Source organism: Pimephales promelas, chromosome 9 (assembly GCF_988280905.1).
Source record: "Pimephales promelas chromosome 9, fPimPro1.hap1.1, whole genome shotgun sequence".
NCBI classification, from domain to species: Eukaryota; Metazoa; Chordata; class Actinopteri; order Cypriniformes; family Leuciscidae; genus Pimephales; species Pimephales promelas.
In genome coordinates, this window is record NC_142777.1 from 21,536,493 (window position 1) to 21,561,187 (window position 24,695).

Sequence of the window (24,695 nt, forward strand, 5' to 3'; positions counted from 1 at the left end):
TTGATCCGTCCGCAGAGGTCACGTATCACACCGTGTCTGGAATGAGCGCTGCTAATCCCTTTCGCCATTTAATCTGAAGATATGAGCGATATCCTCTGAGAGACACATCTCTCTGCAGCCCTATGGGGCAGGTGTCATATTAATGAGGAACTGAGTTAACAAGCAGGATATCCCACGCCAACTGGCCCAACTGACACCCCCGCAGGGCAGGAAACCCTCGTACAATACTGTATAGTCCATCCAAGGGCTCATATTCAGCAAACTATGGCACTAAAGCCAAAATAAAGGAAGAAACACACAGTGTGATTAGACAAAACATGACAACAGCTAGATCACTGTTTGCCCAAAATATTCCATTTAAATTCATAATAGGACACCAGGTTTAGTCTAGAGAGACTTTTCCTCACCTTGAAATTGTTAATGGTTAATGATTTTACAGAGGTAATGGAGCAGACATGATTGTGGGGGAAAAAAAATATTCAATAAATGGTTAATGTGTCGTTAAATGCAAAACATGTCCATGCATTTTTTAGGTTCATGTTTATGCATGTTTAAATGAATGTTTTAATTCAGACAAGCTGACCTACCAAAAGTATTTCATGTCAGCTACCCTTGTTTCAGTAACATCTTAGAGCAAGAGTTACAGTCAGCGCTATATACATCTGGTTGTACTCTGAACCCACATAAATCACAACCAAAAAAGATTTAGACCCACAGAAATGTTTAAATCCAATTCTTGCTGAGCTCTTTATTCAAATCATAAAATAAGCACTCAAGGTTCGCTTTGAAATGGTTCAGATATTAGGAATTTCAGATGAGGAGATTGAAAAGACTTGGCAGTCTTCCACAAGGCCAAGAAAACCACGTGTGCGAAACGATGCTTCCTTAAAATTAATCAGGGATTAAAATCTCTCACACAGCTGTCAAAACACCAAACCACCAACATTTTCTTTTCCGATGCCATGCAGGTTAATGAAGAGGAAATAAAAGTGCAAAAAACAAAGCAATATGGTTGTTTTCATCAAAAATCAAGGCTGATCGTATACTACCAAGCCGTTAGACTCGACTCTTAATAACAGGCTTACGAGTCTAGACGGTTGTGTGATCATTAACCAAGGAAAGAGCGCAGCAGTTTAACCATCTCCTGCTCTTCTGTGGTGCACTGAGGCACAAAGCAACATGTAAAACACAGAACAGATGTAAAGTATGATGCTGGGCAGGGAGCCTTAATACCACGTAAATCCTCAAACTCTGAATCAGTGCGGTCGGTGAGACACACATATGTTAGATTGATGCCTGTGTGTGTATACACACTTGAGCGATCACCCACAGGCTCTCATCCTTTTGTACCAGTCAATTTCTGATTGCTAAACCAGAGCAGGGCCTCTGGCCATTTAAAACTCCCCACTGGTAAGCATTCCAAAAGGCTGCCATCCATGAACATTTACCCAGAAGTCCTTGGGGAGATTCCACAACATCGCTCCAGTCTCTCACTCCATGTCTGTCTCCCTCTCCCGCCCCAGTGTGCAGGCTCTGGCTTTGTCTCCGCTCACAAAGGCTCCCTGCCTACACCACTTCCCAGGTCACCTCATTGTGAATCATTTAACTTGGACTGCCTCTTTCACAGACACATTAAAAGTCAGGACACTGCATGTTTGGGGTTTAACAGAGGAATCGACAAATCTCTGCTGTTCATGAAAGCTGGAGGGTGGAATGGAATCAGTTAATGACAGAGCAGGGTCAGATCATCTCATGGGCGAAAGTTGACATGCACAGCATGGCAGCGAATATCAAGTAGTGCTTTATCAATCCTAACAATAGATAATATTGTACATAAAAATTAACATCCTTTTTGTTATAATTATAACACATTATTTGTTACTATTACAATACGTTGTGTCATTTTTAATTCAAACTTTATCTGGGTAAACTTTCAGGGACTTTTCACATGGTTAATGTTTAAATTATTATATTTTGACTGACTTTTTTTAATTTGGGCTTTAAATGTTGACTTTTTTACGTAAATAAGCTACATGTGAGTTTGTGTTTTTATTGCATACAAGTGGAACTGTTAAGAGGAAGAACACATTGGTTGAGTTAAAAGGAACACAAAATATGTTGTCCCTAACTAGACACAAAGATGTATTAAGAAAACAGTTTCAAATGATATCCAATTTCTATAGACAATCTTTCAGACTTTCTTATCCTAAAATCATTTAACAAACACTATGACCCATAGGCATAAAAAATGTCCATATTCTTAACCCTCTGGGGTCGGTCCGTGCATGTCTGCGGGAAAAATCAGAGAGCATAGCTGATTCATCCTTACAGAGCTGAGTTAGGGACGTGGTGAAGAAGTGGACACAGCGGCTCCATGAAATGGAGCAAAGTTCATTTGGAAGCAATTACACACCCCCAACCAATACCTCCAGCCAGAGATACAATAAAAGACAAATTATAATGAGCCGGCGTGTAAGCAGAGACACTGACAGCCTGGAATGCACCGTTTATTTACCCATGAGGAAAAACAGGGCAAAAGGTACAAACCAGGAAGAGACGAGGAGGAGGAGGGGGTTGAGAAAGAGGTGAAAATAACACATGAAAGCTGATGACACAGCTCACTCTGATGCTACAGTGAAGGAATCCTCAATCCAAAAATGAACATCTGTGTCCATGTTTGCATGAAGACACACACAGATGGATGACAGTGGAGAGGTTAGCGGGGAGTGGGAAGATACAACAGTGACAATGCATACATCACCTAAAATAATCAGTCGAACAGTAACAAACATAGGGGAACTGCAGAAAACGTACTTTTCCCATCAAACATCAACAACCCCAAACCAAAGCTCTGCTGTAACTGTACGTTCACACCGCCACCGACTTGAACTTCCAAAGCGGCCGGAAGTTATTCATTTTCAATAGAAGCTGGCTTTTCTCAGCTGCAAGGAGCGTTAAATCCATCAGCATCACGTTTTGGGCATTTTGAGCGTCAATCAGAAAGTTGAAAGAAGCTCAACTTTATGGTAATGAGCTGTGACGCGGTTCAGCGGCAAAACGGCAGCAACCAATCGGAATATAGACGTCCTTCACGCTGGCTGATTCCGGAGGAGCATGAATGTAAACTTTCGTTCCTACCAAAACATTAACTCCGAGAAAATGGAAGAGAAGCTAATAATCGCCGTTGCGGTGTTTCTAACTGGTTTCGTATCATTTATGACATGACGTTGTTTGCTTATAGGGACCGCATGAACGCAACTTTTTTTTAAAAATATTTACGAACGCTCGTTTTAAAGTGGGAATGCAATTAATTTGCTTACAGTGACACCGATTTGACCGCAATAATAATAATAATAATAGCTAACTATTTTTTCTCCGACCAAATGTGACCAAAATGGTTATAAAATGCTTTCATTAAAAAGGTTTTCAATGTATTGCTTGTTTTTTTCTGTTAATTACATTTCATGTTGTGACACTTCTATTCTCCCTGCAACGTCAGAGCGTTCAAAGCGTCCAAAGCGTCAACAAGCTTCTCCGTACTTTTTGACAAGCGTCCTTGACAGGGCGGCCAGAGCTTCTTTAACGATCAAGTTGGCGGCGGTGTGAACGTACAGTAACGGAAAGCAACAAAGTTATATTAAGAGTTAAACACAAAATAGGTGCAAAATGTAAAATGATCCTGCCCCTCCCAAACACAACTTTCTTGTAATGCTTCATTACAAATTGAAATAAATGAAGTTGACGCTTCAGATTAGTTGCTATGTAACAAAAACTAAGCAATAGCGTGCTTTCACTGAAAGATGCGAATATATTCAGAATATACAACACACAAACCTATTAATAAGTCACTGCTTAAATACAAACCTACTTTCAACATTCAAATCAAAGTATGCCTTGAGCGTACCTTCATCATAACATGTATACACCTCAACTCTCTATATATCTTTTTCTTTCTATGTTACAGAACCTCCGACTGTACAGAACTGAGCTCTAACTTCAAACAGCCATAGAAGATCCACACAAACAGCCAGAGGTTCAAAAAGGGGGTATTTCTAGGTCAAAGCATGTCTTGTTTGGAAACTTGCAAGCCCACCATAAGCCGCATACGACCAAAACCACAAACACGCGCACTGTACAGTTCTTCAAGTCTAGATCCACTTTATTTTTACACTCATTTCTTCCTGACCCTCAAAATCCATCTTTTTTTTTTTTTAAACAAAACATCTCCTTAACCTTCAGCATATGAAAGGTTTTAGCGCAGGAGCGCTATATTTTATCCCCCTTGATGAAGCAAACCAGTGCAAGACTGGGCCATTCTTTGACACTGTTTATAACCAACATCTAAGGCTGAAATCCACCAGATGCCGAAACTGACGGACAAGCATAGAGGTAATGTGTAAGCCGTGGGTTAGAAAAAGAGAAGAGGTGATGGGGAAAGAGAAAGAGAGGGGCCCACGGGCAGTATGAGGTCAGGCCAAAGATCATATTTCCAAGTCCTCAAATCTACAACACTGCAACAATGATTCTGATATACCTGTTGGGCTTAGGAAACTGGATAGCCGTGAAGTTGGTGGGCAGAGTGGCAGAAATAAGTGATTGTAGCAAAGTAAACCTACACCGGGATAAACTTACGATGCTTTTGACTGACATCTCACCCATCTAGGATAATGTATAGGGAAAGGTATGTAAATAAATCAACCAATAAGAGGGATCTTCTGCACTCAAAGACTGAAAGCGGATCAAATGTGGCCATTTTGGGTTTCAAGCCGGTTCTCCATTTTGTTTTTCAGAGGAATCATTGCTATGACTTTGCCCCACCTCAAATGAATTCATCCAGGGTCTGCATGAGTGACTTGTGGCAAACCGAACAATCATACTAGACTAGAAAAAAAGAGTAACTTAAATGTTGGAGCCAGAGGTGGGACCGGAGCCGAGACATTTGGTTTTGATGACCATTTTAAGAGTTCCCATCACCTCGTCAGTTAAATTGACGGAGGTCTGTGAGGGAGCTCTTCAACCGCCTCCACCCATCTGCACGAACACACACCACCTCAGTCCTCCATTCTCTCCAAAGGCTTTTTTACACGTGTATGAGGTGCAAAATTAGGTAATCGAATGGGTCGTATAAGCGGACTGAAACGAGTCCTGGTCAGAGGCTCATCAGGGGGAGTCATGATGTTGGCCGTGGGAGTAATTAGCAGGGATTAGAGGAAATCTGGATCATTCCCAGAGCTGAGGGCTTCTGCCCAAAACCCAGATGAGCCCCTGGCCTACATCTCTCAGCTCTCAAAACAGCCCCAAATGATTGTTAGAGGCAGAAGAAAAACCACAGACATAATATAGTCATGATTATCATTATTGCTTTACATTAAGGTTGTTTTGATACAATCATAGCACGTTTTAGTAGCACTTTACAATTAGGTTTAATTTATTAACATTAATGCATAAAGTCCATTGTTAGTTATACTTCTATAGAATATTAATCATAATTTGTTATTTCTACATTTTCTAATACATTTTTCACATTAACTTGCATAAATTCACGTTAGTTAATGAATTATGAATGAACATGAAATGTCAATTAAATAATAAATGCTGTAAATATTGTTCAAGGATATATAGTTCACAACACATTGCATTAACAAATGTTAATGATTTGAACTTTATTCTAAAGTGTTATTGACTTACAGTATTTATTTGTATGTGCTTTCATATTGTTTTTGTGTCGAGACATTTGGGGTAAGTTTTAAAAAGAAGTGCAATAAAACAGTAATATTAAGCCATATTACTACAACTGAAAACTGTTTTCCATTTGAACATATTAAAAAAGGTATTTTATTCCTGTGATGGAAAAGCTATATTTTCACCATTAAATCGTTGAATCTTTACATACACCATACATTAACCTCATTACCATTTATCACATTTGGTTGATTTGATGCAGTTTTGGGGGATGTGAAAAAATTATGAGAAAAATCTTAGGAGAAGATCTTTGGAGGACCAACACCACAAGAAAAGAAGAAAAAAGACAGCACCTCTCAAATAACACACATAGGGAACTTTCGCAGAGGAATGAGGGCAAGGGAATGTCCCAGAGGAGAGCTGTATCCAAAGCTCCAGACTTTAGTCAGTCTTGAATACTCCAACACATAGCGGCCATGCTAATGCCTGATGGCAAAGCCACGGGAGGAAGGGTTTGAGCAAACAGCAGCCATCACTGTAGCAGTCTGTTTTGGTATTAAACTCTTCTGGAAAGCTTCCCACACACAGAGCAGGAAGGGAGGTGAAAAGAGTGGGGCAAATGAAAAAGAACGAGGGGATAACACTTGGATAAGAGAGAGAGGGAAAAAAGCAGAAGCTTCCTACAAAGCTGTCCCTATCCAGCAGGATGTGAGGGAACAAGAACAGACCCACCGGCCAAGTTTGGGGGCCCAGGGAGTGTAGATTTAACAGCATGCAAATGGGAAGTGTTAACAAGGAACTTCAGTGGCAGCCTGTATCTGCCTTCGAGTGTGGAAAGCCACAAACCCAGGGCCCAATATTACACAGCACCAATCCGACATCACTCTGTACCAGGGCCGTGCAGAGACCTCTGTAGGGGCAGGTGCTCAAAGTATAAAATGGGGCACATGGAAACAATTGGCTTTATAGGGCTGTGCTCAAAATATCAATACAGTAATATATCAATACAGATGATTCTGCATCGATACAGCAGCAGATGCATTGATGGAGTTTTGAAAAAGAACCAGAACAGAAAAGACAAATTTAAAGTTTAAAATTAAAAAAAATAATTGATGTGCTCTATATATAGGCCTAACTCTGGGATTAGAAACTGAAGCATCTTAAGTTGTCCCAACCTGATGGCTTTTTCTTCTCAGTTATACAGAATAATTAAGAACAGCTGTTATAGTGAACTGTATAGGACAAAATCAACCTGGCCCATGTTTCGTGCAGTAGAGTATAGTTTTATTTAATGGCATATCAGCATCTGTGGCTATTTTCATGGCAAAAACTGATTTACAAAAATACAAGAGTTACATTTTATACAATGAAAATAAAAACAAAGCAAACAGAAACAGCAATTAATACTTTACAAGATTTTTAACATTAATGTGATGCCTGTTCTGGTAAATTCTTACTCAAGTCATTAAGTGAGTTTGCTGCCTTTGCTGTTGATGTTGTTACTGCTGCTGCTGCTGATGATGATACTGTTGGAGTTGATCTGAGACTGTAGACATTAAAATAAACAGAGATATAGGGTATTGGCTGATTAAACCATTTTTATGTGACTATGACAAGATGTAAAGATTGCTGACAGTGTTTGGAACTGGCTCACTAGTCCACTGACCTGCTAAAGCTACAGATTCTGCCCAGGCTGCTATAGTATAATAGTATATAATAGTAACGTATAGGGCAGATGTTCACAGAGGCTTCTGCACACAAAACATAAGATACTGGTAAGCCTATGTGATAACTTACCAGAGTTGTGATAATCATTTTTATGTGAAAATATTTTTTTAATAAATACTGTAATAATAATAATAGTTTAAAGTACAAATAATAGTTTTTAGTCAAATAACACCCCTCCACGCCCGTGAAACATTTCTCCCTCAAACAGCAAGCTAACGTTACTTCTACAGCCTACACACAGCAATACAAACAACATCTCTCTGCATGCTCTCTTCACGTCGTTCTAGTAAAATAATAATAATAAGTAAACAAACATCAAAATCACTTCGCTGAGAATAGAACACCACTTACCAGCAGCCGCAAGACTTGAAGATATCCTCTGGGAATGCGCGATTGCGCGTAGCCGCGCGAAATTATAAAATGCGCGTGCAGCGTGAGGAATCAGGTGAAAGGTCATCATGTGGGTCATTTTATTTACGGCTAAATTATTATTCATTCATTTTACTACTAGTTAGATGGGGCAGGCATCCACAAAAGTGCCTTTAAATACAAAAAAAGGAGATGAAATTTTGTCTTGACAAAAGGGCACTTTGGGCACCAAGGGGCAAAAGGGCAGGTGCTCGAGCACCCAACGCCCCCCCCTCTGCACGTGCCTGCTCTGTACTGTGCCAGATTTACTCAGGGAAAACCACAATCTACACTAACAATTGTCACAAGAGACACATGTCTTAGGATGAGGAAGTTTGGGGCTTTTTTCTTCATGTCTGTGCACATCTGCCTCATTGAGAGGGCACAGATGATTCAGTGTGAGTCAGAGCTCATGAATCCAACCCCAGGCAACGTTTCGGAGCGTTCTTCGCATTCCCTGCGAGCAGGTCGCTCGCTCTCACGCCTGTTTCACACATACTCCGTTTGCAGTGCGTATCCGGTCTGTATTTTTTTTCCGTACCCATGTTAACAGGTTAGAGCAAACGCAGAAATAAAGTGAGAGTGCACGGTTCGTGGTCAAACAGAACACAGATTGACCTGGAAATGTAGTAGTTTCACCATAAATACATTTAATTTAATAAAATGTAGTAATCTCACCATAAATGCATTTAATTAAATACTACTTTTCATCTTTTTAATTTAAGACCGGGGTTAAGGAAGGAAAACTACAATTTACCTCAACAAGTGACATGCAAGATTTATTGTATTAAAATTTAAATGCAAAAGAGAGTCAGCTTTTTGTCAATTTTAAGTTTTAATTTAAAATGTTTTCGTATACATGGTTAAATATTTGTCCATTTGGTTGAGCAACTTAATATACAAGTAATGCATGGAATTATATGCCTACGTTGTTTAAATTGTGTTTAAACGTGCATGCGTCCATTCAAGTTTGTAAAAGTATACAAAGAGAATCGTAATACTGACAAAACTCTTATTTTAATAAAAGTTGCTGCATAACTTCTGAATTTGAAATAAAAAATAGTGGGTATGTGTTTGTGGCACAGCCGCGGATCAGTTACTCCGTGTACGCACTGCAAACAGAGCATGTGTGAAACGGGCGTCACACATATCTGGTGGCAGCACATGTAAAGTTGCCTCTCACTGCCAACGTTTTTTGTCAGTCAAAACTCCGTTGAAGATCCTCCAGCTGAGTCTTTGTTTCTGCTCCTGGCTCTGAGGTCCCAGTGAGGAGGTCTTGGTGGTCCCATGTGGAATGTGCGAAGGAGGGGGCAGAATCGGGCTAAAAGGGGTGCCCCATTGATCCCACACACTACACTTACCCCCCACCAGGTCATCATTTTTTTGGGGTTGCAGGGGGCTTAGAGAGGAAGCCAAGTAAGAGCTAAATTTTTTTAAAAAAATGCTTTCTCCACACATCTACTTAATCTTGGAAACAAATAAAGAAAATTTTTAACAGAACATTAATTTAAACCAGAATCAAGACCCAAATACCACATCTACATCAGGGATCAGCTTGTACAACCTGATCTGAATTAGCCACCATTTCACAAACCATAAAATAGTTATGAATTACCATGAGAGTATGTTGGCCAGGTTGCACTGCACAACCACTTCTCCTCCTACCTGCTCATGACCAAACATTGCTCTGTTCACATTCACAAGACCACTTCCTTCTGATAGCCAAACTCAATTACAGGCCGTTTTCAGCTGGGCTCAGGTCACTGAGAGCACAGCACACAGATCAGCTCTGTTTCAGTCTCTCCCACAGCAGGAAAAACACTGCTTTGCAAACTCATCTAAAGGCAGTTCTATATTTCACAAAGGATAGTTGACACTTTAACATCAAAAACAGTGTTTTTCTGTATAACTAAGGAAAAAAACTGTTTTAAAATTATTTTCTAATTCGTATCGATTTTTTACAAGCACTTTTAATGATCTCATATTAAAATTAGTACATTGAAAATGAATTTGTAACTATTTTAGCAAACAAAAAAATCTAAAACGTGATTGAAATGTGGAATGAAAATGGCGACTACTAAGATTATACAACAATGTCCAATACTGTTACAAAGTTTTGTTCAGTAACATTTTTAAATAATACTTTTACTCGGCAAAGATGGATTAAATTGATCTAAAGTGACAGTAAAGATTTATCAGATTTCAAAAGATTTTTGTTTAATGCATCACATTAAAAAAATTAATCACGGTTTTCAAAAAAAAAAAAAAAACATTAACCAGCACAACTGTTGTCAACATTGACAATAATAATATTCTGGACTCTAGGGCAGTTAATCAGTATATTAGACGGATTTCTGAATTATCATGTGAATTTTCAGTATTGATGCTGAAATTTCAGCTTTGCATCACATGAATAAATTATGTTTTGCATATACAAAATAGAAAATAATTATTTAAATTGTATTTCACAATATTACTGTTTTGCTGATTTTTTTTTATCAAATAGCGTTTTGGTGTGCATGAGCCAAAAAATGGGGGAAAAAACATACTAACCTGATTTTTTTGAATGGTAGTGTACAAAAATTTTTAACAGAAAATGCATGGCCATGTTACTTGTCATCTACCTTGAGTTGAATTAACAGGTTGTTAATCTGCACAATCACTTTAAAACTAATAAATTCACAAAATATTGAAGTGTTTTTATTTAATAAACACAAGGCTGGCTGCCAACAGTGACAACTAATGTGATTTGTTCTTTAATTATCGCACTTGCGGGATTTTCCTCCGATTAGCTGGAGCAGTGTGTGTGTGTGTGTGTGTTTGTGTGTGGTGGGGAGCTCTGATCTGACACAGTGGCAATTCACAATTTTACCGCATCAAATTGCGATTGGTTCGTGAGATTTATTAAGCGACTACTGATCAAATCATAGATTGTGATTATTTGCCAATACCGCTGTGCATTCGATCGATCAGAGCATCCCAAGGAGCTGAACACATTATCAAATTTGCTCAAGTATTTAATCGAACACACAAGGGAAAGAAAAATGGGTAGAATTTCTTACAAAAATAAATGCGTTTCTTGATGCATCCAAGCAGCTACAGGTCAAATATATAGTGTGTCCATCCAATTCAGATGTGATCTGTACAATATCAGGAGGCCAGTGAAGTCATCGCCTCTCAGAGTCTCATAAGTAATTAAGAGAAGGATGAATCTTTCAGGAGAAAGGGGAGGAAACCTGTCTGATCTTTGCCATTGTCCATACCTGAGGCATGACATAAGAGTAAACTGCCAACTATAAAGCAAAGCAGATTTCTCCTGAGCAGGGAAAAGCATTCTGCTGGATCTCTATGAGGAGCTGTTGACAAGGCGAGATCACAATCTGGTCAGTAACCACCGCTCCTGTGAACCTTTTGCAGATGGGCCGCCTGCCACTGGGCGGGAGGCACTTGACACGCGTGTTTTACGACATCTAGGCCAATCAAACCATCACAAGCAGTGAGGCTTTTTATTAAAAGGCCAGGCAGTGCTTTCGGTTTTGCAGAGGATTGGAGGACACGGGCGGTTTAGTCCTCAGCAGGAATCTATGTACTTCAGATCTTAAAGAACTATGAAGCTTCCTAAAATACAATAATCCACTGAGAAGATCTAGAGAGGCTCTGACCATGAAGATAGATCTCACCTCTGCTTAACAAAAAGCTCCCCGCTCTCAAAATCTCCTTGCAAAAACCATGCTTATCAAGCATAGAAACATAAAAAAAAACCACCAATTTCACACCATAACCTTCACCTGGGTACATCTTATTTGAGTTGGTAGTGTTGATATAGAGTTTTAAGATTCTAATGAACTTCTGACTAACATTTAAAGACACAAATAGGATTAAAGGAAGGAAATTCGTGACATTATCACGATTTGTTAGAAATAGCAAGAGGAAACTAAATTATTTCCTTTTTTATGGTTAAAGGCATTTTGCATAAGTAGCTAGAATGTTATAATTTCTCAGCCTTTCAGAGCGAATCAAAAGCAGGTCCAGGAAACGTTGCACATAGTGCCTGCAAAAGCCATAACATTCTCAACTTCAGATTTACAACTCCAGCTAAAGCAAAACGACATTCCAAAGAACAGTGGTCTTCAATGAAACAACCAATCTTTCTTGACTAGTGACATGAAAAACTAGTCCGTTTATGAATAATAATACCCTTACTAATGAATCGCTGGAACGCAGAATAATCGCCAAGCATGGAGTGTAATTTGGACCATTTGCCTGATTAGTGCTACGACTGGCTCAAACCATGAAGATGGAATTGTGTTTCAGGACTACAGAGGAATAAAGAAGACCTGTTTTGACTAAAAGGTGAAGAGGGCCAGCTCTGAAAGCCAGAACCAGGGGGCCACTGCCAGTTCAATTAGGTTCTCCTGTGGACCATTTTCTCCCTAGCAACAGGAGACATTGTTAAGCCAAAGCAGGGCTTTTTGTGCTTCCTTTTTTTTTCTTTCTAAAAACCTCCACCCCTCAGCGACAGCAGACCATGTCACTTTCTCTGTATCAATTATCTCACTCTCTTATTGACAAAGGCATGCTAACTGAGGTCAGTCTTGCACAGGGTCCCGACGCATTTTGTGCACTATTGTGAGAGGCACACATGCATGGCACCCAAACCTACCCTCTAAATGAGCCATTATAGTTCATTCTTTACAGCAATCGCAACAAAACTGGTGATTTGACACAATAAAAAACATGACAAATGCAGACATGTTGGGGAACACTCAAAGTTTGCATTACAATGACATCCCAGGGTAGACAATGGACCTGTTAGGCTGGTGTAAAGTACAGGGAAAATTGAGGTTCAATTGTTCCCCTTCACCTAGCTGCAGTCATGCATGCACTTGGTTTAATCGGTAAAAACCGAGATTATAGGATTACATTAGATAATACACATTACACAAAAGCTCATTCGGGTCTTTAAATTTAATTGATTTTAAAATGCTGTTAGCAGTGCATCAATTAAATGACTAACAATATGCAACAATGCAATGCAATGTGAATTTTAAGATTTCTTTCTCTCTGTTAAGTGTACTATTTTTCGTTGAGAAAATTAGGATTTGAAATTTCCATAAAAGTTCAAGTAAACTTTTATATACGGATGCACCGATATGAAAATTTTGGCCAATACCGATAACCGATAGTACTTTATATTTGAAAGCTGATAACCGATGTATTGGCCGATAAATTTAAATCCAAATTTTTATCTAATTTTGAGAGCCTGATTACAAAAACAAAAGTCTCACAATTAAATCCATGACCCAAGCGCACGATTATAATGATGTTCTCTTGTGTTTATGGTGATTATGGTGTTGCATAGCCGATATGACAGATTTGCGCGGCACATGTTGTACCGAACCGTATTTTCATTTTTTGAAGAGATTTCAATCATATTTCAAGAAATTCAAAAACACAAACAGTGCTCAAAAAGTGTCACAGCTGAAGAGAATAATACATTATTTATCGGCTTTAATATATTGGCCACATTTGATTTTCAGGCCAATAACATTAAAAATTAGCATATATCGGCCGATACCGATATGCTGGCCGACATATCGTGCATCCCTACTTTTATATCATATTTTGGCTGCATTTGTAAATTCATAACAACTTTAAAAACAGTTAAACAGGCACATAATACCATAGAATTGGCAAACTATAATGGTACTGTGGCAGGTTTTGAGGTATTTGCAAAGATTGTATCGCTTGCTAATAGAATCACTGTGATGAAATGTCTAATTTACACCCCTAGTGAGGAAAAAGCTGTCACCTTGTCCACACATGGATCAAAGCCCGAATTGCTTGATACTCAAAGCACTCTTTGGCTTCTTTAAGCCTATTTTTACTGTCTGAGAAGAAATATAAAAACTAAGTTTTCTTTTTTTGACTTAAGTTAATAACTACTTGTCTTGTATACTGTAAGAAGTTGTTAAATCTTGTAGGGAATATCGTACTCCCAATCAGCATGACAAACATACTCCCAATCAGCATGACAAACAAAAGCACTCTTGCTCTTGTGATATTACTTAAAACCTTATAATGCATAATTGCAGTGTCACAACAGTTTCAGATTTCCGATGAGTGTATTATAGTGGATTTCATTCATGCCTGGGGGCGTTGATTTATGATTAGATTCAATGTCCTAAATGGAGAGTGGCCTATAGGCTATAGAGGTCTCCTGAAGCATTCGGACAGGCCTCCAAGTCTGGAAAACTTTCTCTTTTATTTAATGGGAACAAATCAGTAAAGCCAAACGGTGTCCCGAGGCTAGTTTCTTCCACTCAGTCAAACCTTGAAGAGGAGCTAAAACTGCAACTTGTTACACCCCCTTGCCCCAATTCCCGCTCCAGATAAAATCAGCGCATTTACATGAGCATTAGCGCGTCTAAATGACAATCACTGTCCGATGACTGACTCTCGCTTACAATGACAAAGTACACCACTTTGAAACAAAGACAGCAGCTGGGGGTGCAGAGGGGAGGAACGACAGAACACTTGTAACTATAGAAATGTAATCACGAGCTGCATCCCGTTTAAAAGATGCAGTAACTGCCTACTTACATTCCGAAGTGCGGTAACGTAACGTTACGTGCGAGCTGGAGAAAGCGACTTAAAGGGACAGTTCACCCTAAATAAATAAATAAATAAATAAATAAATAAAAAATCGGGATTGAGATAGTTTTTGAAAAAAAAAATCGTGTTTTTATTTTTTCAAAACCGTTTGGCTTATTACTTATGAGGAACAAAATATTATGTTAGGTAGAATGGCAGTCCCACCATTGACTTTGATTGCACCCCTTTTTCATAATGCAAGTGACTGGTGCTGTCATTCTGCTTAACATCATTCATGTTACACAGTAGAAATAAAATAAGGTATGGAACAAAATGAGGACGAGTAGACAGTATTAATTAATTTATTTTAGTGAACTAACCTATAGCCTACTGTACGTCATGTACTATGTTAGTCACCATAATGACCTGATGAAATTTAAGGCCGATACTATGAGTGAACAACAATAGGCCTATTAGAAAATGAGAGTTCTAAAAAACTACAGAAAATCAATGTGGACATTGGAAAACCGTTTTGTATAACTTACACTTTCTTAGAAATATAAAACAGTCATTTGCAGCTACATCGTCGAACTGTTATGTCCTTCACTCTATTTGTGTTTGTCCGATTGTGTATTTACACAACTTACTGCGTTTGGTAGCTACCTAAAGCCTTTATAATCAAATGTTTCTTGAAACAACTGTAACAATCTATTTTAGGTCAATAAAATCAGTGTAACTCACCATGCACTCCTTTGTTGGGAACATCGTTGACGTTGAAACCTTTCGAACTGTAGGCAGTTCTGACTTCATTGCAGTTCTTTAACTTTTGCTCAGCCTGAGCCGACGCCAAAACCACAACCGACATACATACAGTAAAAACAACTAACATCTTCATCGCTGACTGCTTGAGCTATGTAGCCGCAACACCAAAAAGTAATAAAAAAAACAAAAGAAAAGGTTCAGTCACGAAAACTTTTTGATTCGCGCTTCTGATTTCCTCATGGGGATGCGGCGTCCCTGTTGAACTTCTTTCAGCCGCTCGGATCTCGCGAACTGATTTTCCTGAGCAATAAAAACCTGGCGTCTAAAAAGTACAACGAGCGAAACAATCCCGCAGTGTGTAACGAATAAAAGTAACAACAAAACGAAAAGTAGTCAGGAGTTTGCGCTCTTCGTTGCGACTTTTTTTGGTGTTTGTTTTTTAAGAAAAACAAAAGAATATCTGTTCAATGTCCAGCGCTATGCACGCGCACACATGTTCAATGCAGTAGAGGTAAGGTACTTCTTTACCAGTTTCTTCTATTGAAAACGATTTGCAAGTCAGTTTGCTCTGTCGAAGAAGAAGCAAGAAAATTGAGATAAAAAGTTTTAGGAAAGTTTTCCCCCTCTCGCGCTGGTGTGCAGTCTGGACGCAGAGTGGGAATCGAGGAGTTGCTAGTGCGCGCGGCGAGATCTCAGCAGAATCAGGAGGACTGCGCGAGCACGAAGCTGAGTTCCGGACAAAGAGAGCTGGCCACGCGAAACACACGGGGTGGAGCATGGCGCGCGCAGGTTACGTTGACTTACAGTCTGCCAGTACTTATGTGCATATTGTTCAAATCATTCCTGTACTGAGTAGATGTATTGTTGACATTTTACAGGAGTTTTTGCCACTTATTTGATGTGTAAGCATATGGGCCATATACATACATACATACATACATACATACATACATACATACATACATACAGACAGACAGACAGACAGACAGACAGACAGACAGACAGACAGACAGACAGACAGACAGACAGACAGACAGACAGACAGACAGACAGACAGATAGATAGATAGATAGATAGATAGATAGATAGATAGATAGATAGATAGATAGATAGATAGATAGATAGATAGATGTGGTGTGGCTAGCAGCTCAACAACAGCCAGAAAGAATGGGAGAGAGAGTCTGAAAGAAACATAGAGAGAGAGAGAAACTTGGTGGAATCTCATCCCATAATGAGCAACCTACCAAAACATCTCACTCAGATTATGACAGTCCTTAGGTTCAGCCGCCGTCTTTCCAAAAATGACACAGGCCATAATTAGAGCGGTTTTGTGGTTGTTGTGAAACTCCTGAGACTTGAGTTTTTTGGAAAGGATGTTAAACCACATATATTTTGCACTATATTGCATAAAATAATCTGTTTTAGGCAAAAATGTAATTTGTGATCATCATTATTCCTTTATGGTCATATGATCCAGATTGTTCTATATCATTGCAACAGGGTGAATACTGGTAAAATGGGACAATTGGTATAGTACGTGGGACCGTTAAGCTTAATAATTTCTTTTCTTAATAATCTTTACATGGCTATAATGTTTTTGTACTAAAAATCAACACTGAACTCATCATTAGCAAGTATGTGATAAAAAAAAAAATGTATAAAAAATTTAATGTGTTTTAAGTGTCCCAGTTTGCCAATAAAGGGTGGTGATGGTGCAGTGGATAAGACACACGCCTTTGGTATGAGATACCTGGGTTCGAATCCACTGTGAGACACCAATGTGTCCCTGAGCAAGACACTTAACCCCTAGTTACTCCAGAGGCGTGCGACCTCTGACATATAGCAATTGTAAGTCACTTTGGATAAAAGCGTCAGCTAAATAAATAAATGTAAATGTCCCATTTTGACAGTAGTGCCTTAAATGTGATGTCGGGCTATTGTGTGTTTGAGGAAGAGTCAGTCATCCTGTGTTTAATGTTTATTTTTGTTTTATTGTGATAAAAAGGAAAAAAATATACTATGGAAGTCAATGAGACCAGAAACTGATATTCTTCTAAATATCAGAAAATCGTCTGAATGGATTCGAAAACGGTAAAACTCAACTGTTTAACTCTGAGGGAGTGGTAAAATGAGCCTATTTCCAAAAAAAGTGGAGTAACCCTTTAACCTTGAAGTGCACCAGCAGAGAGGGCACACTTTGACATGTCTGGATGTGCTGGAGCATGTGTATGTTTCATGTGTTGTTGTGACTGTGTGTGTGTGTGTGTGTTTATGCATGGGTTAGGGGGGGAGCTCTTAGCAAACTGACATTCCAACTATTGTGTCCCCGCATTCCTCAGCCTGCCCCATTCATGCTGTGTGACCAAAGCTGGGAAAGCCAGTGGCCAATGAGATCCTGTGGAGAGGTTCTGGCGTCTGTTGATTGTGAATATGAGAGAGTGGACCGGTGTTATAGCTACTAGAAAACAAAAGGTGAGCACTCTCTTTCCCAGAAAAAGATGTGCAGTTAAGATTATACAAATCTGTTTCAAATCTCTACCAGTTCATCGGTTCCTAAATGATTAGGCTACACTCAAAGCTCTTGATATTAAACATTTTGCATAGTCTTAGTCTTAACTTTTACAACTAATTTTGTTAGTAAATTATTCAAATAAAGTTACATCTATTTAACATTCTAAATAAACCAGAACTTTAAGTGCTTAAATACTTAGCCTATTCAATTTGTGTATAAATTAATGCCCAAAAATAATGAAAAAAGGGATTGATTTTAATTTAATTTATGTAATGATGTTACTAAATTTGAAATTTAATATTGTTAAAATAATTATCAATAAATAATTTCTACATAATATTTAAAAAAAATAGGCTATACATTTAATTAATTTAGAAGATTATGAAGATGGTTTTCACCCGCAGAATCACAAAAACGTCAATAAACTAGTAACAATTTCTGTAGAACACAATTAGCCCGACTAACTGTGCCACCCTAAACAAAGAAGACCAGTTGGTCCTAAAAATGGGGGATCCTTGTATAGCCACTTTATTACCCTAAGAAAACATTTCAACCTGCGCATTTCAATGGGCCTGTTTGCCCATTCTCACCCGTCCATTAACATTCAGAGAGTAACCAACAGCCCCGCTCAGCCTCTCTTGCCTGATAACCGGCCTCTCTTCACTGCTTTGGGGGAGAAAAGAAGAAAAGACCAGAGGGACACAACAGGGTCTGAATCCACGAAAAACTGAAATATCGCCTTTGCAGTCAGATTAGTTTAGCAACGAGATAAAGTCTGTTAAAAACACCGGGGGATTGTTTGTGTTTATGTGGGGAGGGGTGACAGAATATAAACACAGACTTAAATAAGGTTTAATTTGCAACTGTAAGTGTGAGGCACCACAGGTGTGTCTGACATCTTGGGTCAGCTGAGAGGAGATCATCAAAATGGAGATGAGTTGATAGTGTGCTATTCATTAGCATTCACTTTATGTAGGAAAACATGCATTTTTAGATACTACTGAAAGACTGAATGTCGAAAAGACACTCCTCAACTGGTTGGAATGAGAATTGCATACAAATATGAACTTCATTCACTAGTGTGAAACTTAAAAAAGCTCCATAAAGAAACAAACAAACTATTCAAAAAACAACATCACAACTGCAACTTTAACATTTTTATTTGATTATCATTTACATGGAAATTTTTTAAATGAAAACACATGTACTTTATTTGTCACAAATAAACAGTATTTGTACTCCGGACGTTCATTTTTGACCTTTGAAAAGCAGTATTGACAATCAAACATTCTGTACACTGGCTTTCTCAGAAGAGCAGGTAGAGGCAGGACAGTTTCTCCACTAATATAAGGTCCGAGTAACTGTACCCTGGAGTGAATGAAGGGCTCCCTTTTACCCCCCTCCCCCGTCGCTCTGGTTATTGAACGGCTCAAGCCAAGCTCAAGTACTCAAATGTGCCAAATGGCCCCTGAATGCACCCCCACTGTGCAATCAGTACCAGTATAAACAGTACTGCAGAATCCAGAGTTTAATTACGCCACTCGACAAATTCCATTACTGGCAAAAGCACATCCTTCATTTAATACATACTGTAATGACAACAAGCGATTTGTTTCAATTAAACTGAGATTTTTGTATATCAATCCATCAGCCATGGTTTGTTTTAAAGTTTGTATGCTTTTTTCTTTCAAACTGAATGTATTATGCCTTTTTGCAGCCCAGTTTTTATATTACTTATACAATTTTACATAAAGCATATCACTGTAAATATCCAGTGTCTTGCAAAAGACCCTAAACTGACTGTCTTTTCTGAATCCATAAAATCATGCCATTTTAATTTGTAAGAACTTCAACTCAAATTTGATTTATTTCTTAAATGTGAAATAAACAGAAGTTCTAAGTTTACACAGATGCGAAACAATTGCTGCAACCAGGAAATGATTGCCTTACAATTGGCCTCTACCTGTGACTCATTAAAATAACCACCACATTTTCAGGATAAAACCCCACAGTTAAGTGATCATTATAGGCTGTGGATCTGAAGGACAGCTGTGAAAATGAAGGCAAAAGAGCATTACTGAGAAATTTTAGCTAAAGTAAAACAAATGTTTGAATTAGGAAATGAGCAAAACACATTATCCAAGTGTCTGGATGTCCCAGTGGGCACTGTTGGCACAATTATCAGTAGATGAGGGCTAAATCAAACCATCCAGACATTGCCACAAAAAGACTGTCCCTCAAGACTCTGCACATGAACAAGGAGACCTGTGAGGGACGCTACAGAGATGCCAGTGATCGGTGAAGATGCACCAGTCAACCATATCAAGAGCTCTGCGTATCACTGGCCTGTTGGGGAGGGGGGCACAAAAGATCTCATTACTCCTAAAGAATCGCATAAAAACTTTAACTGCAGCCTGGCAAGAAGCATAATATTGACCGAGTTGCAATGTGTGAAAAGATTTCATAGTCAAATGCGACCAACGTTGTCAAGATGTGGCGAGACTTGTGTTGTAAATCACTGTATTCACCTTAAAGAAAACACCATTCTCACTGTAAAGACTGATAGCGCTGTGAAGTCTGGGGAAACTTATTAACCCAAAACAAAGAATTGATGTTGGAAAATACAAAAAAAAAAAAAGTATTACAAGAAAGTATGTTTTGTCTGCTGCAAAACTAAACTTAAGGATAGTTTCAGCAGGACAGGAACTTATGGGCAAGTTGCCACTAGCAATATGGGTTTTTCACAAAACTCGTTAAAAACTCGTTTTTTTCTGAAATTGGTGCTACATTAACGGGGCAAACAAAGAAAAAGAGCTGTGCCGTTTTCGTTTTGCCAAACACTTTTGGTGGCACCCCTCTATAGATCCAAATGGGAATTATAAAATGTGGAAGCTCGATCTGTAGTTTTAACATAAAATGGATCTGTCTAAAATCCAACGGTGAGGCATCTGGATGATGCAATGAGTCTTTCAGCAAACTTTTGATGGGATTTGAAAATAATCATCTGTCTATTGGTATTGACCAATAGTGTAACATCACCAATAGTTAAACTGTCAAATTGAAGGTGAAATGTGACATTTTGGAATTGCAAAAAAACCCAAAGAGGTTCCCAAAAAGTCTTGGAGAAACAGATAGTTCTGCCCCAAGCCGATGGTTGAATCAGAAGTTGACACAACCGGTTAAAGGGATAGTTCACTTTGAAATTAATTTTTGGTATGTTTTATCTTACCTCAAAGGGCATTCAAGATGTAGGTGTCTTTGTTTCCACAGTATTTTCAATTTTGATTCGAGTCATTCAATCATGTTTAATTTTGACTTCTCTGTGCATGCTCTTTGAGGTGAACCGAGGGTGGACCCCCTAAACCTGGATTATATGACTGACAGACAAGACTGAAAAATATCAAAATTGAAAATACTGTGGAAACAAAGACATCTTGGATGCCCTTGAGGTAAGCTAAAACATATCAAAAATTAATTTCAAAAGTGAACTATCCCTTTAAGCAAACAGTGTTTTTAAAAAGCCCAGAGTTTACACTTCTCACAGATGTCAAAATAGATTTGGACATTTGTCTTGAAAAATGGTAAAGGAGATGCACACAAACAAACAAACAAAATAGTAATAATAATAATAATAAGCATCTAAATACATACAAATAAATAAATAAATAAATAAATAACACTCTTCACCTTTAATTTTTTTTTTTTTTTGGGGGGGGGGATTTGTATTCTAGTAAAATTCAAGTAAAAAAAGTCTAAGGTCTTATGGATCATTCCAATTTGGGTGAGTCGAATTCTTTCAGTTTGTTTAAAACACTTCTTTACACTTTAACAGATGATGAGCACGGCACAGAGATGAGTAATGAAATACGTCACAGGTTATAAAAGGAAAACAGTGTTCATAGGTTCCCCATTCTGATCTAAAATGACAGCATTAGCCCTTTGTATATGGAGATATCCAGAAACAGAAAAGCTCACAAATGCACAGATCCATCAAGCCATCAACATGCCGCATCTTTCCTCGAATGCAAATGCTACGGTGACCTGCGAAAGGATTGGAGGAAAAGAAACAACAGAAGTGTCGAGGGCGTCCATTTAAGAGAACGCTTTAATCACACGATTATAATGCAAGGATAGAGGAAATGGAAGAAAAGGGAAGAGAGATAATGAGAGACTAAATCAAAGAGAGATTATAAAATACCACAATTTCTGAAAAGGGAAAGTCAGCATTCTAATAAAACCGTTTAAAAGCATTTTTTTGTAAATGAAGTACAGCTGTGTCGCGCTGTAAGGAGAGGGTTTCACAACGACATGCCGATGCCTTGATGTCCTCCACTCCAAGGGTCATTTACTGCACAGGAAATGAGTGGCCGAAGAGAAGCTCACTGCAGTGTGTACGAGAGACAGTCTGCGCCACTAGGGTTGTACGTGTTCTCAGACTCTGTCAGTCACGCTTGCTTCTCTTTAAGTGTGCCCATTCACTCACAAAAGATGAGCCTCTTTGTCTTTTCAAAAGCGATTTAGCTCCTTTTCCTCCAGAAGGCTTTGGCCTTTGTGTAAAACTGCATGTGTATCGCAAAGGGGAGGCGATGCTCAATGTAAAACACATGGCTGTTGTGTGGCATATAAGTATGGAGGGAAAGAACATGATTCTTCTATGTGTATGTAATGCTCTTCATGCTGTAGAAGAATGACTTCATAGTCTGAGCGTGGTAGACGATACTGAAATCCTCAGGTCCACACAAAATGTATAAAAGAAGAGGTTCATATAGTAAGACTTGAGGCTGAGAAGAGGAAAGGTTCTCGTCCTTGGACAAAAATCACAGAGCTTTATTTACACTTCAGCATCAGCATCGTTTCTGATCAAACTGGTTTGAAGATGGATTCATCACTGAAGATCCAATGTTATGAGGATGATAATGGTAAAGATGAATGTTGCACTAGGAACGTATGGCGCCTGTGCCGCTCCAGGTATGGAAGCTCCGCCGTGTGCGTCTTTAGCCAGTCTGGGAGTCAGGAGCAACTCGTGAAGCGTCAAGTCATCAATTGCCAAGTTATCTGCTAAATCTTAGAAAGAGAGAGAGAGAGAGAGAGAAACATTATATGGGTGGATATGCAGAACATAAAACTGTTTCAAAGCCTGATTGAGTGCTTTAATAAATTCATCATTTAATATTTGACAAATAAAGTTATTATATGGCTTCAAAAGTCCCATATAGAGTGCATGACTCTAATGACTCAGTTCTTTTTACTGAATCAAACTCATTCCAGACAATCATTGTAGTCTGATTGCTGAATGAATTACTCTACTGAGTCTAAATTCTTTTAAGTTATCCAAACAAATACAGTTCTGATTCACGAACAAATGACTCGAGTTGGGTCAAACACATTTCGAACAATCAGTGTAGTCCGATGCCTGAACAAATGACTCAAAGAGTCTGTTATTTTAAGTAAAGCAAACACATGCACCACAACCAAATGTAGCATGTAGTGTAGACAATTAATGACTCAGTTCTTTTTACTGAATCAAACATATTCTGAACAATCAGTGTAGTTTAAATGCCTGAATGAATCACTCTAATGAGTCAGTTCTTTTGAGAGAATCAAACCAATGCAAAACCAGTGCAGCCTGAATTCCATACTAATAACTCAAATATATTAGCTCTTTAAGTGAATAAAACATTACGAATCAGTACAGTCTCACAATCAGTTTAGTCTGATTCCTGAACGAATGACTCTAATGAGTCTGTTCTTTTTAGAAACACAAACACATGTCTGAACGGATGACAATTTGATTTGGTTCTTTTTACTGCAGTTTTCACAAATGCAATATGTTTATGATATATTTCGTAGTTATTTTCCAGACATGTATGATAGAATGTATGTGAATCTGCTCTTTTGTTTAAGCTGTTTGTACCCCATGATCATAACATGAACCTTTCCAGTCATCTTGGCGACGTATGTGTGCTTACTTAGTCTGGAAAAATAGCTACTTCCATTCTCTAATAACCAGTCATTAGTTCTGTTATGTCGTCGTCTTACTGGAGTGAGGAATATGGCAGCAATCCATTTTTAAACCATTTAACAATCGTTTTCCTCACTAAAAGAAAAACATCTTTTCATTTATCTTAGCATCTACAGATGAGGTGTATTGTCTGGGAAATCAGCCATGAGGGAGACAGAACTATGAGGTGAAAATTATGAAAAGGAAAGAGGATATCAAGTATGGAGGAGCACGCCAGCTATTTGTCCCCTGTGAAGTGTCCCTCTAAGCTGAGGAGAATCTTATTCGTTCAACACACACACACACACAAACGAGCTGTGGCGGATGTACACACACGGTCCGCTGCCTTATGTAGCACATACCTCAAATTCCTGCTCTCCATCTAACATAACTAAACCATATAGGCAATATACACTGAAAAAAAATGTAATATCTAGGATTTAAACCTGGAAACAAACAGTGTTTTGTAAAAATGTAAACGTAAAATAGACTGAATAGGAAAAGACTTTAAGGTCACTAATCAAATTAAGTACGTCGATCATGTGACTGGGTGCAAATGGTCAGATGTTGCTAAGGAGTTCATGTTGCTCTTTGGATCATTTTAAAATAATCATGCTGGAGAACACAAACCCATGGAGTTCATGTCATCTCAAGTGCTGCTGTCAATAAAGAAAAGGGGTCAAACCAAATTTAAGTCTAAATTTAAATTTAAGCTTAAAATTTCATTGAACTGTTTCAATAAAGTTATTGTGCAAAACCTGTAAATTTAAAAAACGAACGAATAAATTAGACAAATGGAAAACAGAAGTAAAGATAAAAAGTAATTTACAATGTCATATGACAAAAAACTACAAGAATAAGAAAGTGCATAAAACACATTGTTCTCATAATCTTATTTTAATTTGCCCTTTCTGAGAAATCAACCATAACAAACACACCCCTCCCTGTATTGCTCCGCCCCCAAAATGCATAAACGTGCTATGCAATAATCACTTTATTATAGCAGAA

The 24,695-nt window shown here is 38.4% G+C and overlaps 2 protein-coding genes across 2 annotated transcripts in view; both read right to left on the minus strand.

Annotated features, from left to right (window-relative positions):
* The window catches only part of gpc4 (glypican 4), a 43,021-nt gene extending 27,173 nt beyond the window's left edge, over window positions 1-15,848 (minus strand). Inside the window, exon 1 of the mRNA XM_039665702.2 lies at window positions 15,154-15,848. Coding sequence (XP_039521636.2) covers window positions 15,154-15,307 — 154 coding nt within the window. The 5' untranslated portion in view covers window positions 15,308-15,848. The remainder of the gene's footprint in view (window positions 1-15,153) is intronic.
* A 2,980-nt stretch (window positions 15,849-18,828) lies between these two features.
* gpc3 (glypican 3) overlaps window positions 18,829-24,695 on the minus strand; it is a 143,648-nt gene continuing 137,781 nt past the window's right edge. The window contains exon 8 of the mRNA XM_039665703.2: window positions 18,829-22,750. Coding sequence (XP_039521637.2) covers window positions 22,572-22,750 — 179 coding nt within the window. The 3' untranslated portion in view covers window positions 18,829-22,571. The remainder of the gene's footprint in view (window positions 22,751-24,695) is intronic.